Here is a 14687-nt window from a genome sequence, read left to right on the forward strand (position 1 = left end):
GTCCAAGATTTCAGAGGACTATATCACACCTTTATAAAACACTGACCAAATCAAACGTATGTAAGTAAGGTCTTTGAAGGAGCCGTGTGATGATCTCAAAGTCGTACCTGGCTCCGGTGATCTCGCCATGTTATACGCCTGGACCCGGACGACCCAGTCCTTTTAGGTCGTCTATAATGACAAAAGGGACGAAGTAGGTCCTAATTGAGGTAGAAAAATCCGGTGAATTTACAACAAACTTCAAACAAATCATTGAATGCAAAACATAGGGCATTATTGAAATCGGACAAAAACAGCTGACGTTACTTCACCTTACAACTGTAGATCTTCCTGTTAGGAATTTGCTCAAGTCCCCGACTCCAGCAAGATTGATTGTATGGCCCTATTAATAGGTCATTCATTCCATTTTTTTCGTCAAGTCAAAGTTCAACTCATTGCATTAAAAACAAAGCTCTTTTCTAATGATGTCGTATCAATTCCTACTTTTTGTTGATTAAAGTACTCCAAGTCGTGCAAGTTATTGGGATTTGTGAGTGCCTCATCAGCATCGAGCGTGTAATAGCATAACACATAGCTGCTATTTTACCGGTGTTCCGGTTCTTGCATATGTCAATGCTTTCTCTAGTTGATGTCATCTGTATATTACCAGTTCATATAAGAAGAAAAATAAATTTAAAAAAATCAGTGTCTATCTTTCCCGACGACATACTGTTCGTCATGCCACTTTGACGTTGAGATCCTTTAACTACTAGAAAACAAGATTTTTTTATTACTTTTATTGTCGTTCTTTCCCCAGTATTTTAAATTTCACCAGCCTTATAATCCCAATTCATTTATTTAAACTGCCGAAAATATGAAAACATCATGTATTTATGGGAATATCCGTCTTTCCCGCAGTTTCCATCTTTTCATATCTTCCACTAACATACAATTCAAATTTGTCATCCAACGCGACCATTCGACAAACCTCCCGTTTGCCATTCGGTTCATCGCTGTCAGCTGTCAATCTCATGCCGGTTGCTCTATTTGTAAACAACTAGGTAGCGTGTTGCTTCACACGTGCAAATTTAAACTAAAAAAAGTGTAGTCGACTGTATTTCTTTCCATTCCGCGAGTTGCTCGTTTTTTAATTGTTCAATAACAATGAGTTTTGCCGGGCCTAAAGAAATCATTGCAGAAGGCGATACCGTCGTACTGTATCTAACACCCGCCTTGATGCATACGATCGATGCGGTGCCGCAAATTCGCAACAAGAAAAACGAAATGATCGAGTACGTGTTCCAAACCAGTTTCGGTGCTTTGAAGGTGCGTGATCTGGTCGGTGTCCGGTACGGTTCGCGCGTTCAGCTCACCAAGGGCTGGGCCCACGTCCTGCAGCCGAACCCGGAATTGTGGACCCAAACACTGCCCCATCGGACGCAGATTCTCTACACGCCCGACATCAGCATGATTCTGTATCAGCTGGAAGTGCGTCCCGGGAGCGTTGTGATCGAGTCCGGGACCGGTTCCGGTTCGCTGTCCCACTACTTCCTGCGCGCCATCCGCCCGTCCGGCCACCTGCACACGTTCGATTTTCACGAGGAGCGTGTGGCGAAGGCGCGCGAAGAGTTTGTCGCCCACGGGCTGGGCGACAATGTGACCGTGCGCCAGCGGGATGTGTGCGAACAAGGATTCGGTGACGAGCTGAACGGTGTAGCGGATGCCGTGTTTCTGGATCTGCCGGCACCGCAGCTTGCCGTACCGTATGCGGCAAAAGCGCTGAAAAATGAAGGTAAGCTACCCCCAATTAAACAACGATAATGGCTTTTCCCTTTCCACCTCCCAACCGGGCGAAGGGGCTATAAGGAGAAAAATAGCTTTTAAATCTGTTGCAGCTACAGTAGTCCTGGTGACACATGCGGCTAACAATCGGCCCGTGCACACCCTGCGGTGTGCACCTTTCGCATTCTACTGCATGGGCAGCGAGGCACCTTTCCTTGACCCGCGGGTTCGTATTCAGTGAACAATTAATTTTTCTTGCACACTATGCGCAATGATTTATCGGGCGTCATAAATTATTTGTGACGCATAAACGATCCCGACTGGTTGTGGTGTTTTTTTTGTGGTACCGTGGATATGGGACGTAAATAAAAAGAAACAACTATCACACCTTCGCCATCTATTTGCCCAATCTGAGCGCATTTCAATTGTGTGCAAAGTATTAATTCACGTGTAGCACGGTGGTCTGATGGATGATCGCAAAATTGATTCATTAAAAAGAGAAAATAGCAATATATACATAAGGCTACGCAAGTGATGTTTATTGCGATCGTGTAACAAGCGGGGAAGATATTGACAATGTTCCGATATGGTCTTTGTTTTTTGATGAATTGCTCACTGTAACGGAACGATCATTTTTATGTATTGTGTTCTGCCTGAAGTGAAAAGGTCTTTTTGCGTATTACGATGTAAATTGAAATTATTTTCCTATCAACATCACCATACAAAACAGTAATAATGTAAAACCGTGTTGTTAAAATCTATTCTTTTATAAATTCCTATTTAAATGTTATTTTTTGACTGGTGGTCTTGGTTCAATATTGGACACACCAGAGGTGGAACAACTCGCATCCAGACTGCATTCCTTCCTAGCATAGTATCCGGTTAAGTGGTCGAGCAATAAGAAGCAGATAATTAAGTCTACCACAGATCGGGTATGATCTTGTCACATTATTAGTTGTATGGTAGCCATACGCATCATGTCATATAAATGGTTTAATTACACTTGTTAAACTGCGCAACATAAATTCTTAATCTGATGTTATGTTGATTACCAATTTTCAATATTCCTTATTTTATATAACTACTATAACTACTAGAATAACTACTATTACTAAAACAATTTCCTGTTAATATTCTATTCATTCACTTTTGCTTGATTTGCAGAATTCTTTTATATTTCATAGTATTGGTTGGATAATATATCAAATATCATTATTTTGTTCAAAACGAGACTATCATGATTTTTCAACCCACCAATGAATTTATAATATTTAGTAATATTGTAAATGATAGCTTAAATCGATCAATAATGCCTTTACTAAACTTTTCGAACAATTCAATGCTTTACAGGCTTTACCTAAATGTTCGGAACAGTTTATTATTTCAACGGCAAACATGTTACCGAATTAACTTTAGCCTACCGCAATATTATTGTCAATTTGAACAATCTGAAACGATTTTACTAGCTGGGTGAGTGGTACCGTACTAATGGCATGGCCCCAAACCAGAGGAGCATAAATCGTTACACTTCGGTGAGGTTATCGCTCAGATGTTCTTACAATATCTCAAAATCAGTGGTAAATTTAGGGTACCGGTAACAATGACAGGCTCCCCAGTCACCAACATATATAGTGTTCTTACAGCCTATGAAGCCCTCAGACCGACAGGACCGCTTAGCTCGCGCGCCGCAAAGGTCCGTTAAGTGATCGAGTAAACGTAAAATTTTCTAATATTTATCAAAACTTGGCCTTTTGGTTTTTTATGCACCCAAAAAAGAATACTGCGTTGCTTAATTATCTATCTATTCTATTCTAATGAAAGATTTTATTGTTCAGAACGTTGCAAATAGTTGGTGAACAGAATATCCATTTATTTTGTATACTATGCTCTATACTGCAATGCATATTCTTTGAAATATCACCAAAAATAACATCTCCCATTTACGTTCACTCGATCAGTAAACGGACTTTAAACCGCCAATGCTCGACGTAGATCGTTTTCTTTAGTAGAGCTTATAAGTGATTTTGCACTAATGTGAGTTTTATCATGAAATTTATCACAGCAAAATCTCTGCCTGATCAACTCTGGATGACAGCTATTCTCAGTTGTCAGATGTCTAAAATATTTCTAAAATAACCTTAAAATCTCGTACAACTTAATAACATGACTGTCATGGGCTCTAACTTCGTATGCAATGTAGTACCAAGGACTGACCATCAAACTGCGTGGTACTAAATAAGTCTAAAAAGGGTGTATGATTGCTAAAAATAAAGAAAAGACACGGGCCCCACGCATTCCCCCCTCAAGTACAAAATATCCCCAGTTCTTTGCGCGAGAATAAGAATAGCAAATGAGCTATAGAACCTATTTATTCCTTTTGATGCAAAGATAACCTAAACTACGAATCGCTCAAATGCAATCCTTTACCTGAGTAATACATTTAATTTAATGGTAAAACCCGCATCCAAATAGTTTCTTTCTCCGCACTTCAACGATTCACATGAGGATCATTATGTTCACTATTGATCCTCAGTATAAAGAAACATTGTCTACTTCAGCCACCTCATTAAACTGCTTCATGGGCAGCGAATAAACAGCACTGCAAAAAAAAAGACTTCCGTTCCTTTCTCGCAACGACACCGATACACTACGTAGCTGTTGGCAAGAACCAAAGCTAATGAATAAATATTCTTCTACTTGTCTAGATTCGGTTCTATTGCAATATCAATCACCACGTCTAAAATCCGCCCCGTACCGATCCCTGGTGGGGCCTTTCCGATCGATGGCAGCGCAGTGCGCACCATGATTCACCAGCACAAGCAGCGCGCGCGGTCCTTTGAACTTGCCTTTGAAGTGCAGATATGGTTAAATTACGGATTGCTTATTCCTTACTTACCAACGCTCACCCCGCATTGTTCCTATTCCCCGGGTCCCGGTACTATTCGTACGGTGCATGTCCGCACCGGTCACTCGTACCAAATTAAGCAAAAATGAAAATTGCCATCATTTATTAACAGACCGAAAGTCTTTTTGCCTGGCCCGGCCGCCCGGGGTCGGAGATTTGCATTTACTTCCTTTGGTAGATTCCTGGAGTACGAAAATGTTCCCGTGTCTGTGTGTGTGTGTGTGTGTGCACCTTTTGCTTTTTGTTACTTCTCAATGAATGCGGAATTGAAAGACTTGGAGTACAAACAAAAAATCAACTACACCAGTTGACAGCATAGTAGTGTACCTCAATAGTGCGGAGTTGCGATGTCCTTTCTGTAGCCCCCGCGCTGTGGTCCAAGCCCGGGTCGGAGGAAGCCGCATGCACGAGAAGGTGATAAAGAACGGAGCGCGAAATTCGCAACCCGCGAAACGGTCCGCGGACCAGCACTATTCATCTATTCAACAGTCACACCCTACTGCTGTTGCCGCGCGATCGAGTGAGAGAGAGAGGCCGGCGCGTGTCAACCGATCGGTAGGAATGGAGGGCGTACCAAGCAACGAACCCCCAGGAAAAGGTCCAGGGAACAGTCAGGGTGTGTTTTGTGGTGGTAGAATTTATGTACATTGTCACCCCTCGTCGTCGCCGGGGACGAATGGGAACAGTTGACACAGCTCTTGACACTCTTTCGGGCTTGTGGACGGTGTGTAAAAGGAACCGGGTGGATCGCTGGTGCGTCGCGCAAGGAAAAGTGCGGGGCGTGGAATTCAAACTGGATCTGGCGAGTACTGTTCTGGACGCGTCCCCGCATAGTGAAGCTTTTTGAAGTGGAACTCCCGCCCTACTCGAAAAGGGAAACAGTATTTATTGGGGAACGGGAAGGTGGAAGTGTTTTGACTATTCCCGGTGCCGCGGCTGTAAAATCCTGCCTGGACGGTGTGGGCCCGGATCGCGTGGAAGAATGCGTCGGAAGAGTGATGAAGCAACGGGCGAACATAATTCTTGCGGTACGCGCAGTAGTTTGTCAAGCAGCAATTGAAATGGTCCATTTCATTCGCCGTTGTGGACAGTTTCGCTTGGTACAGAATCCACCCAAGAGGGAGAGGAGGTTACTGCTGTTTGAGCGATTGTTTTCGCCTATTTGTTGCACAAATGAGTCGCGGCAGTGTACAAACTTTCAAATGGAGAGCATCAAAGATATAAATTTATAACGATTTTAAGGCATTCGTTTTTAATGTAATTCCCCCACTTGTTTATAACAAAAATATCGTATAGCATAGAGTCGAGGCTCACTGCCGTACAGCTCAATGGACACCTGGTAGCAGCGTATGTCAAAATACTCTACTCGCACCATCCGCATTGTTGAATGGCTACGATGCGATTAATTAATTTTTATTTTCACTTTTGATGCTGCCATATACAAACATCGAAAGAGAGAACAAGGCATAGAGGCGCAATAGCAACTGAAATGCCCCATCAGGAGCGTCGGCTTGTGGTGCGGCAAAGTTAAAAAGAAACATACTACTCCCACTCCCCCCAAACGCATCGGGAGACACGTCGGTTTGGACATCGGTTCGGCAAACCATTGCGCCATGCGGTGTGGTATAGAAGGAAGTCACACACACACACCGAGGATCGCCAGACCAGGCTTGCAGGCAGGCAGGCAGGCAGGCAGACAGTACGATCGGCAACGCGCGCGACAAGCTGTTGAGCGGTTGTTGACAAGCTCCACGAATCTGTGTGTTTCGTTGCGTCAAAACATAGAAATCCGCTTCCCGCACACGCTACTCAATGGCCAATTGTTTTGACCGATAACGGATGGACACTGGTGCGGCCTGTGACTGTGACTGCGAGATTGTGGTGCGCAACACAGCAGCGACTAGATTAATCGTCTTTCGCTGCCATGTGCTGCCTGCCGGTAGATGTCTTCGATGAATGTCAACATCGAATCACACCTGCAACGTGCAAAAGAGCCCAGTGCCGTTGAATGCTTGTGGGTCACATCAGTTTATCGCTGAAAACACAGGAAAATGTGTGTGTGTTGACGTGTTTTAGGAGTTACATCTGGTACGATGTTTGATGATCGTGTACAGAAGCAGAAGATCCCGCGTGGAAGATACAAACCAACTAAAGTGGACATTCTTGCGTTATGAGATGGTATGTTTGGACAGCACTCAATGTCGTTATGACAATTTATGTAACGAATTTAAATTTAAAAGCAAAATGACTTACCAACAATAGACAACATCAGGCCTTTTGAAGGGGTCACCATAGTTCAGCATATACTGTACTACAAAAATCATCAGATGCTTGAGTTGTTGCCTCGCATCTAGCTCCCAATGTGTACTCGGAAGCAGTTTTTGGCCATAGCACAGTACCTGAACCTTTCCTTTTGCAATTGCTGCGCGTGCACGCGTAGCCGACGATTGATCGTACCATAGGATGGTGAATTGAATGATTTATTAACAAACGATTCTCTCACATTGCTACCACCGGGGGCGGCCGTTGGACACATACAAAGTCTCTCGAAGCCTTGCGATGCGTTTAGACATCAAGTTTTTCCGCTAGTCCACTCCACACAAACTCCTCCATTCCCTGGTTTCCACACATCATGCGTTAGCGTAAGATCAAAGACACGGCGAACGGTGGGATAACGGCGTCCCCGGTTCCCTTGTGACAGACGAATGAAGATTGTTTGCGTGAATGCAGTTCCCTCGATTGGTCGACTCCTCTACAACACCATCACCGTTCACCGTGCAAGTGTGGTGCCGGTTGCGTTTGGAGAGAAATTGGCACACGTTTATTAAGATTCGGTAAAGGAAAACAAGTACAAATGCCCGCGGGGACAGGTGCGGATTCAGGCAATACCGAGTCATATGCGCACAGTCACTGCAGGGGGTTCAAATGTCGCCAAAGCTCTGAACTAAGTCTTCCCTATAGTGGGCATTCTATGGGTGGGAATACAGTTCCCGGACGAGGGGCAAGTTGATTTCCTTATAAAGCCTTATAGAGAAATCCTAACCGCCGAGGTTTCAAACCAAAATGAACCGCTTTCGTGCGATGGAGTTCCTTGTCTTTACTGGTTTTTAAGACACTTTTGCACGTGGTGCACGTTGCAAAGATATGTGCAAAATGAACAGAACCAGTTATTTATGTTTTCTTACTAAACGTTGTTAAAGGGTGCAGAAAATCCATTGGACTTCGTTTTCTTCTTTTTTCGTTTATAGAATTACTAGAATTGGTTTATTTTTCCATGTAAACGGAAGTTCTATATTTGCGTTACTGGCGGCTGTCAGACGATCATGAACTTTAGTTGGTCGGTATTGTGCTACAGTTGTCAACTCACGCGACTTTACAACATGCCCGTCATGGGTTCAAGCCCGAATGGATCGTATCCCTATACGTAGGACTTGGCTATTCTATTACGGGTAATCAATGAGTCACTGATGGTACAGGCAGGCCTTGACCGACAACGGTTGTTGTGCCAAAGAAGAAGAAGAAGTTATGATAAATAAGTAGTTGACAGCGTGGCAACATTGAAGTGATACACATACTCGAGTAGGGGAAAGCGGGGCAAAATGGGCATGCCGTGCAAAATGGGCACCCTCTATTTAAGCATTTTTTGACTACAAAGATACTTTCCAATGCTCAAAATGTATTCATTAGAGTGTTCTATGAACACAATGTAGTTTTCATAACCCTTACATAACAAATAACTAAGAAAAATGCAAAATAAGGTTTAGCAGCATATTGATGTAATTTTTGCCACTTCGAAAATAAGCTTAAACTAGTGTCACAGGGATGCGTTGACGTTTTTCTTGATATATTTTTAAAGATATGATATTTCTTTACAATTTGTCTGAAGAAAGCAAGGCGATTGAATGCGTATTTTTTAAAATATAACAAAAATGCTTCACGTGGGGCAAAATGGGCAGTTACGCTTGGGGCAAAATGGCCAGATACTTTTGACATACGGCGCTTGGTGAGGCTATAGTGTTGTATTTGTCGCCTCAAAATGATAACAGACACAGCTTCATAAGATTCGATTTTGTAGATTTAAACGTTTAAAAACTGTTTTAATCTTGATAACATATTTTTGGAAGAATTTTAAGGGCTTTTCCGACCAGCAAATCAAAAGATAGAACGAAAAATACATTTCACGAAACGTGCGCAAAAGCATAGACCATTACCTAAGCGCAGTTGTTGTGGCCCAAATTGTCCCAGTGTTTTGACGTTCCACAGTTTGTTTACATATGCCCATTTTGCCCCAGGGCTATGCCCATTTTACCCCGCGTGTCAAAATAGCTTCATTATTTAACATTATTTTCATGTTTTTAAGTTGTTTTTATTCTATGTGGCAATTTTAATCCATAGATAAATGGTTGAGGCATACATTAATGAAAGAAAAATTGTGTTTTGTGGAATATTCAAAGGAATATTCAGTAAACTGCTTAACATGCCCATTTTGCCCCACTTTCCCCTATGTGTTTGTACACTGGGTGTCAAACACCTGATTTGACAGATTGAATTTTGACAGATAGTCTTGATTACTATTTTTTCCGAAATAAATACTGGGGCCCTTTCCGTTTTGAGGATGAAATTTTGGCCTGTCAGCTGTTTGCATTGTACAGCAGTTTTCGAGCAGTTATCTATGTGGGTATAATAATAAGCCCACCTGTAGCTTATCCCAAGATGTATGTATTTAGAAGGTTGATTTTTATTGCTTCTGCTTCTGAATGAATATTTTGAGAGTGTTTTGTGTATTTGTTAAGCCTCCAGAAAGCCTGTTTGAGTAAAAGATTTCACCCGTCCTGTCAAAAAGTGATGTTCAAATTTGGTTATAACAACAGGTCATGAGACTGCTTGGTCTACATACACTTCACAGCTGCATTACACATCGAATGTAACATTCCCACAATAGTGGAAATATTAGCCAGGTTGAAGTTAAACTATAACGCAGAGTGCACAACTAGCCCACTGCAAATACTAAGAGAATTGAACTCTTAAAAATATAGTTTTAGGTTTACAATTACTATAATTATTTTAATTTGTTAAGGCCTGTACACAGTATCATAAGCAGTGAAAATTAATTTAAGTCTAGTATTCAGCCAAGGGGTTTTCAATTCCAATTGTATTTTTTCCCCTTAACTAAATTGTTCCACTGTGTGTTAATTTTGTAATTGTTAGAAATCTACTAAGTCCTTCCGGCCAAGATTGCCATTAAGAATAGAATTCAATGAGGAGAGAACATAGTTTCCATCACCTGATCTCTGTAATGCCCTTTAGGGTAAATGAAAACACGACCTTGTTTTGACATTTTCTCGTTGCAGGCTAGTTTTGTGTGCAGTTTTGTATGGAGTGTTTACATGATTTCAGCCTCCAATTGTCAAACTCCACAGAAAAAAGCTGACTAGAATCTTGAAGGGCCCCACTGTTAGTTTTCAGTTGAGGTCTAAATAGTGTAATGTATTGAAATAGAAGTAGGGTAATTAGAGCTCAAATGCAGCTGAAAACGCCTGCTGGTGAAATTATATTTTTTTCGCACAAAAAGATAGATAGATAGATGTTTATGCAGCATGTCTTTGTGATATACCAGCCGATAAAAGAGCTGTCGAACGATTTCAAAATTCATCACCAGAGTTGGTTTGGGGATTGCCAAAAGGGAAATTGCCATTGTTATTCATTGACAGGGGCGTAAAACTAAACAAGAAGTCCTATTTGCAATTCTTGCTTAAAATTGACGAATTCAAAAATCATGAATGCCCATGAAGCTCTACTGTGGTTTGCAATGACGATGAAAAGCATTTACAGGCCGTTATCAAATACAATCGAGAATGATTTGAACTTAACCTAGTACAATGTAATTTTACTACTTATTAAATGTGTCGTAGATAACGATTCCGTACATACCTAGATAAAATAAAATGATATGAATTTTAAACACAGTGCATCACTTTACCATTGCCGCCCTGTGACTCTGTTCAGTACTAAGTGGCCTGTGAAACAAATCGTTACGCGTTTGAGGGGCTAAAGGATCATGTCATGCAGCATTTGAACCTCAAACAGGCTAGAAGTTAGATTAACATTCTAACAGGTTTAGTAGTCTCTTACTTGATGTATAGCACAAAAAAAATCCTTAAAACATTTCTCACGGTTACATGCGCAATGACAATCACACAAAAAAATTACAGCGCAATTCATTGATGGAATTGATTCCTGCTCCACTAATCGAAACCCCATAGGTTGTCACGTTGAATTAGCGGGAGGTTCGGCCGATCACCGTCAAGAACGTAACAACCCAAATATAGAGCTACGATCACCACATGATCCAGTCCGTACGAGAACGTTGCCTTGCCAACATCGTTCCTTCTCTTCCATTTCCGGAGTGTAAACAGCATCGATCCGGAAACGCCACACGATGTGTTTGTGAATGTATTTTTTTAAAGGTGATAAAAACTCTAGATGTCGATCTGCTGAAACGGTGAGTCGTCTGATCACCGAGGCCTGTAGACCGTATTGCTGCCATTAAGTCTAATGATGTTGACAGATAATTTTTATCTTTTCTGTGGTTCAGCAGCAAATAAAAAAATGCCCACTTAAGTAAAGGAATTGATCGATTTGCGATGTGGGACAGATTGGACCAGGACGATGAAATTCGGGAGCATCGTGTCGATCGATTATTTATGCACATATCTTATCCTGCGCTGAAGTGTACTACCAGTGCTTTGCCGAGCGGTGGATTTGATTGCACTTTCTCTTCCTTCCTTGTCGTTTGGAGCAGGTTGAATGACAGACTCCCAAAAGCAAGAACAGATGTGCTGGTAGGGGGCGAATTGCGTGTATATCAATGAAATCGAGCTGACATTTTAGCATAACCAGGAGAAAGATCTTTGAAAGAATAAGTGTCAAGTTGTTAAGATCTCCAATCTCCAAATCGAATGGTAGTAAATTCTAATGGAGTTTTAGTATTTTTACCTAACACTAATCGAAAGGAATACGCGATCGAATCCAAAACACGGCAATTACATGTACAGCCTATCGGAAATGTACGAGCTGTAACACCATCAAACACACACCCCATCTTTTTGATGGGCGGAGGGACAGGACAGGACCAACCGCAGAAGCATCAAAGGCCACGATTCTTCTTACCATATCCATTCACAACCCCTCTTGCTCTGTCCCGTCACTTCCTTCGCCATTTTATTTCATCTGTCAGTGGCTGTCCGATAACGATAATGAGACTGCCACTTCGTTGCATTATTCATGGCGCACTTGCACGAGAGTTGCCGCTCCTGCTCCTCTACGAGAGCTGAGGTCAAATGGTGGCTCCCCAAGCGTACCCAGAAGTGTTAAAAGGGAACTGTGAAAGTTTCCTTCTGTCTGAATGTATGTTGCACACCTTTTCGCCCCCTACCCCACGTCCCGGTTCATGATCCGCCATGCAGTCTGCTAAAAACCGATGTCGAAATCGTTAAAATTGCCAATTGCCTAAGAATCGAAAAACAGACCGTGGTGTGGTGTGCGGTAGTGGTTGAACCTGGTGGTCGTTGCAACGATGACGATCGGTTAAAGCGCATGCCAATCCTGACAAGGGGTAGATTTATTGCATTTTCCCACCGACGACGAATGTGGAATGATGTCCGTGGATGTGTTTCTGTTGCAATTTCGTTTTGCTTTCGGTGGTGGTGGTGGTTGTTGTGTTGCTGCTGCTGCTGCTTCTGCTGCTACTTCTACATTAATTGACTTCCAATTTGGCACAGGTGTCGTTCTGTTACGATGACGATGTTTTGGGTCAGAGATATGTGCGTGGAGTGAATTTTGCATAAATGTGAACTTGTGAAGCATATCACTTTGCATAATTGAATGCAACAATTCAAAGACGTTTAATTTACGGTTGAATTGTAGCTGTTTATTATTCCAACTCGTATAATCCCTGCTTGGTATTAGTAACGTACGAAACGGCCAGATGTTCATCTTTTTATTCATTACAGAATCGACTATCCGTTTTCAATAATTTGTATTGACTTGTATTACACCCGTTCCTCAATGGGTCTGAATTCATTGCAGTCATAAGGACGACAACCCGTTAAAATAAATCGATTTCAATTACGTTTGGATATTTTTTGAACATAATTCCGAGCAATTCAGCAAACTTGATTAAACTTCTTAGGATAGTCCGTGCGATTACCACCCGACCTAACCGTTGTCAGTTCTGGTCTTAAAAGCCTCAGGGAGTTTGTATGATGGCATGAAGCTTTATTGTAAATAATTATGTATTTATTAGTCATTTCGGGTTATTTACATTTAAATTATAACTATATTCCAACGTTTAACTGTATGAAAGCTGTTCCATTTAATGTCAGTTCTGCTCTTAAATGTCTCAGGGAGTTTGTATGATGGCATGGAGTTTTATTGCAAATAATTATGGATTTATTAGTCATGTCGGGTTAGTTACATTTCAATAATAAATTTGATTTTATTGGATGAAAAATAAATTAATGCCGTAATCCTGATGATTGTCTACGATAAACATAGATTTCCTCCGCATTCGAACTATCTGCCGCCAACGATTGAATTCTTTAATAGATAAAAAAAGGAATTACTTTTGAAAAACTACTAGCTATTGTTTTATTTTGAGATAGTAGTACAAAATTACATTCTCACCTGTAAATGTTTTAACGGTCAAAGAATCTGACATCTAATAGCGACCAAATGTATGACAACTGGAGGGAAAGTCTTAATTTGATCATCTCAAAAGACCAGAGAAGAAATGAATAACAGAGAAAGAGAGTTGAGGGGAATAATATTTTATAGCTTAATGTATAAAATGATATTCGTGCTTATGCTGAAGGATTTCTGCTTTACCATCAATCACGATCAACATCAATTTAGAAGAAATTATTACACAATTCGTCGTTGCAGTTCAAGTTCGTCTACTTTTACAGAATTTTCCTGATTTTCCACATTTTTGTTACTGAATGCAGTTTGCCAGTTAAATGTATCATTCCTTACACTATAGTAAATAATTCAAACCTGCCCGCATTCACTCTGTTTTTTCTTCTTTTAGGTGGACGCATTTGCTCATTTTCACCCTGCATCGAACAGTCGATGCGAGTCTGCGAGGCACTTGGGAAGTGTGGTTTCATCGAGGTGCAGAACATTGAGGTACTACAGGTAGAAGATTGCGTACGCACACGCAACGTACCGGTAATGGAGCTTGATTTTCTCAAAACGAAGGTAAGCGATCCACTAACCACTAACGTATCCAATGTACCACTAACGAATTACTCAATTCTTGCACTCTTCTTCCGTGATGGCATCGCAGCGTACGGAGACGGACGGAAAGGACATGAAAACGCCACGGGAAAGCAAAAAGTACATAACCTCCACCGCCCCAAACACGATGGCCGGACATACCGGGTACTTAACTATTGCGGAGTTGCCACCCCTTTTTGCCCGGTAATAACTATCCCTCCAACGGATTGTGGGCCATGGAAATTGGAATAATTCTAAGTGACAAGTTTCAAGCTGAAAACTTTGCATACAATAAAAGCGAAAGAAATGTTAACGACCACACTGAGACACTCTAAGGGAAGTTTTGTACCTTTCGAAATTGGGGCTACAATACCGCAGTATTTGAGCAGTGCGGCTTTTGTTTCGGCATTTTTCTTCTTCCACTTCACTAGTTTTCCGACCGTCGTTTGATCCAAATTCCTGCCGAACGATGCAACTGTGGCAACTGTTGGTGGAAGTCGCTGCACTACTTGCTCTGGTGATCGTCGACGTTGAGGGGTTGCTTCTTGAGCGCCCATGCTTCTATCAGGGAAACTCTTGGAAAGGCATCAATGGTCTAAACCGCCGGGCACGCCCAGTCTCGATGATGGGTGAAACGGCGGGCCACAATCCGTTCAACACCTTCCCGGGGATGGAACAGTACGGCAACTGTATAGAGGTGCATGTCAGCCTTGTGTACATAACCATCAACATTACGATCGTTTGC

The 14687-nt window shown here is 41.8% G+C and overlaps 1 protein-coding gene across 1 annotated transcript; it reads left to right on the top strand.

Moving 5' to 3' along the window:
• The first annotated feature begins 1030 nt into the window (after positions 1 to 1030).
• On the top strand, positions 1031 to 14263 carry LOC120904799 (tRNA (adenine(58)-N(1))-methyltransferase catalytic subunit TRMT61A). The gene is made up of 3 exons (XM_040315156.1): positions 1031 to 1771; positions 13755 to 13924; positions 14013 to 14263. The coding sequence occupies exons 1-3, from the start codon at positions 1144 to 1146 to the stop codon at positions 14148 to 14150; spliced, it is 936 nt and encodes a 311-aa protein (XP_040171090.1). The 5' UTR covers positions 1031 to 1143; the 3' UTR covers positions 14151 to 14263.
• Positions 14264 to 14687: the final 424 nt, after the last annotated feature.

The sequence above is a fragment of the Anopheles arabiensis genome, chromosome 2 (assembly GCF_016920715.1).
Source record: "Anopheles arabiensis isolate DONGOLA chromosome 2, AaraD3, whole genome shotgun sequence".
Lineage (NCBI taxonomy): Eukaryota > Metazoa > Arthropoda > Insecta > Diptera > Culicidae > Anopheles > Anopheles arabiensis.

Coding starts and splice junctions, on each gene's coding strand:
- LOC120904799 (XM_040315156.1), top strand. CDS start 1,144: ATGAGTTTTGCCGGGCCTAAAGAAATCATTGCAGAAGGCGATACCGTC. Junction 1,772..13,754: donor AAAAGCGCTGAAAAATGAAG/GTAAGCTACCCC, acceptor TTCTTCTTTTAG/GTGGACGCATTTGCTCATTT. Junction 13,925..14,012: donor TTGATTTTCTCAAAACGAAG/GTAAGCGATCCA, acceptor ATGGCATCGCAG/CGTACGGAGACGGACGGAAA.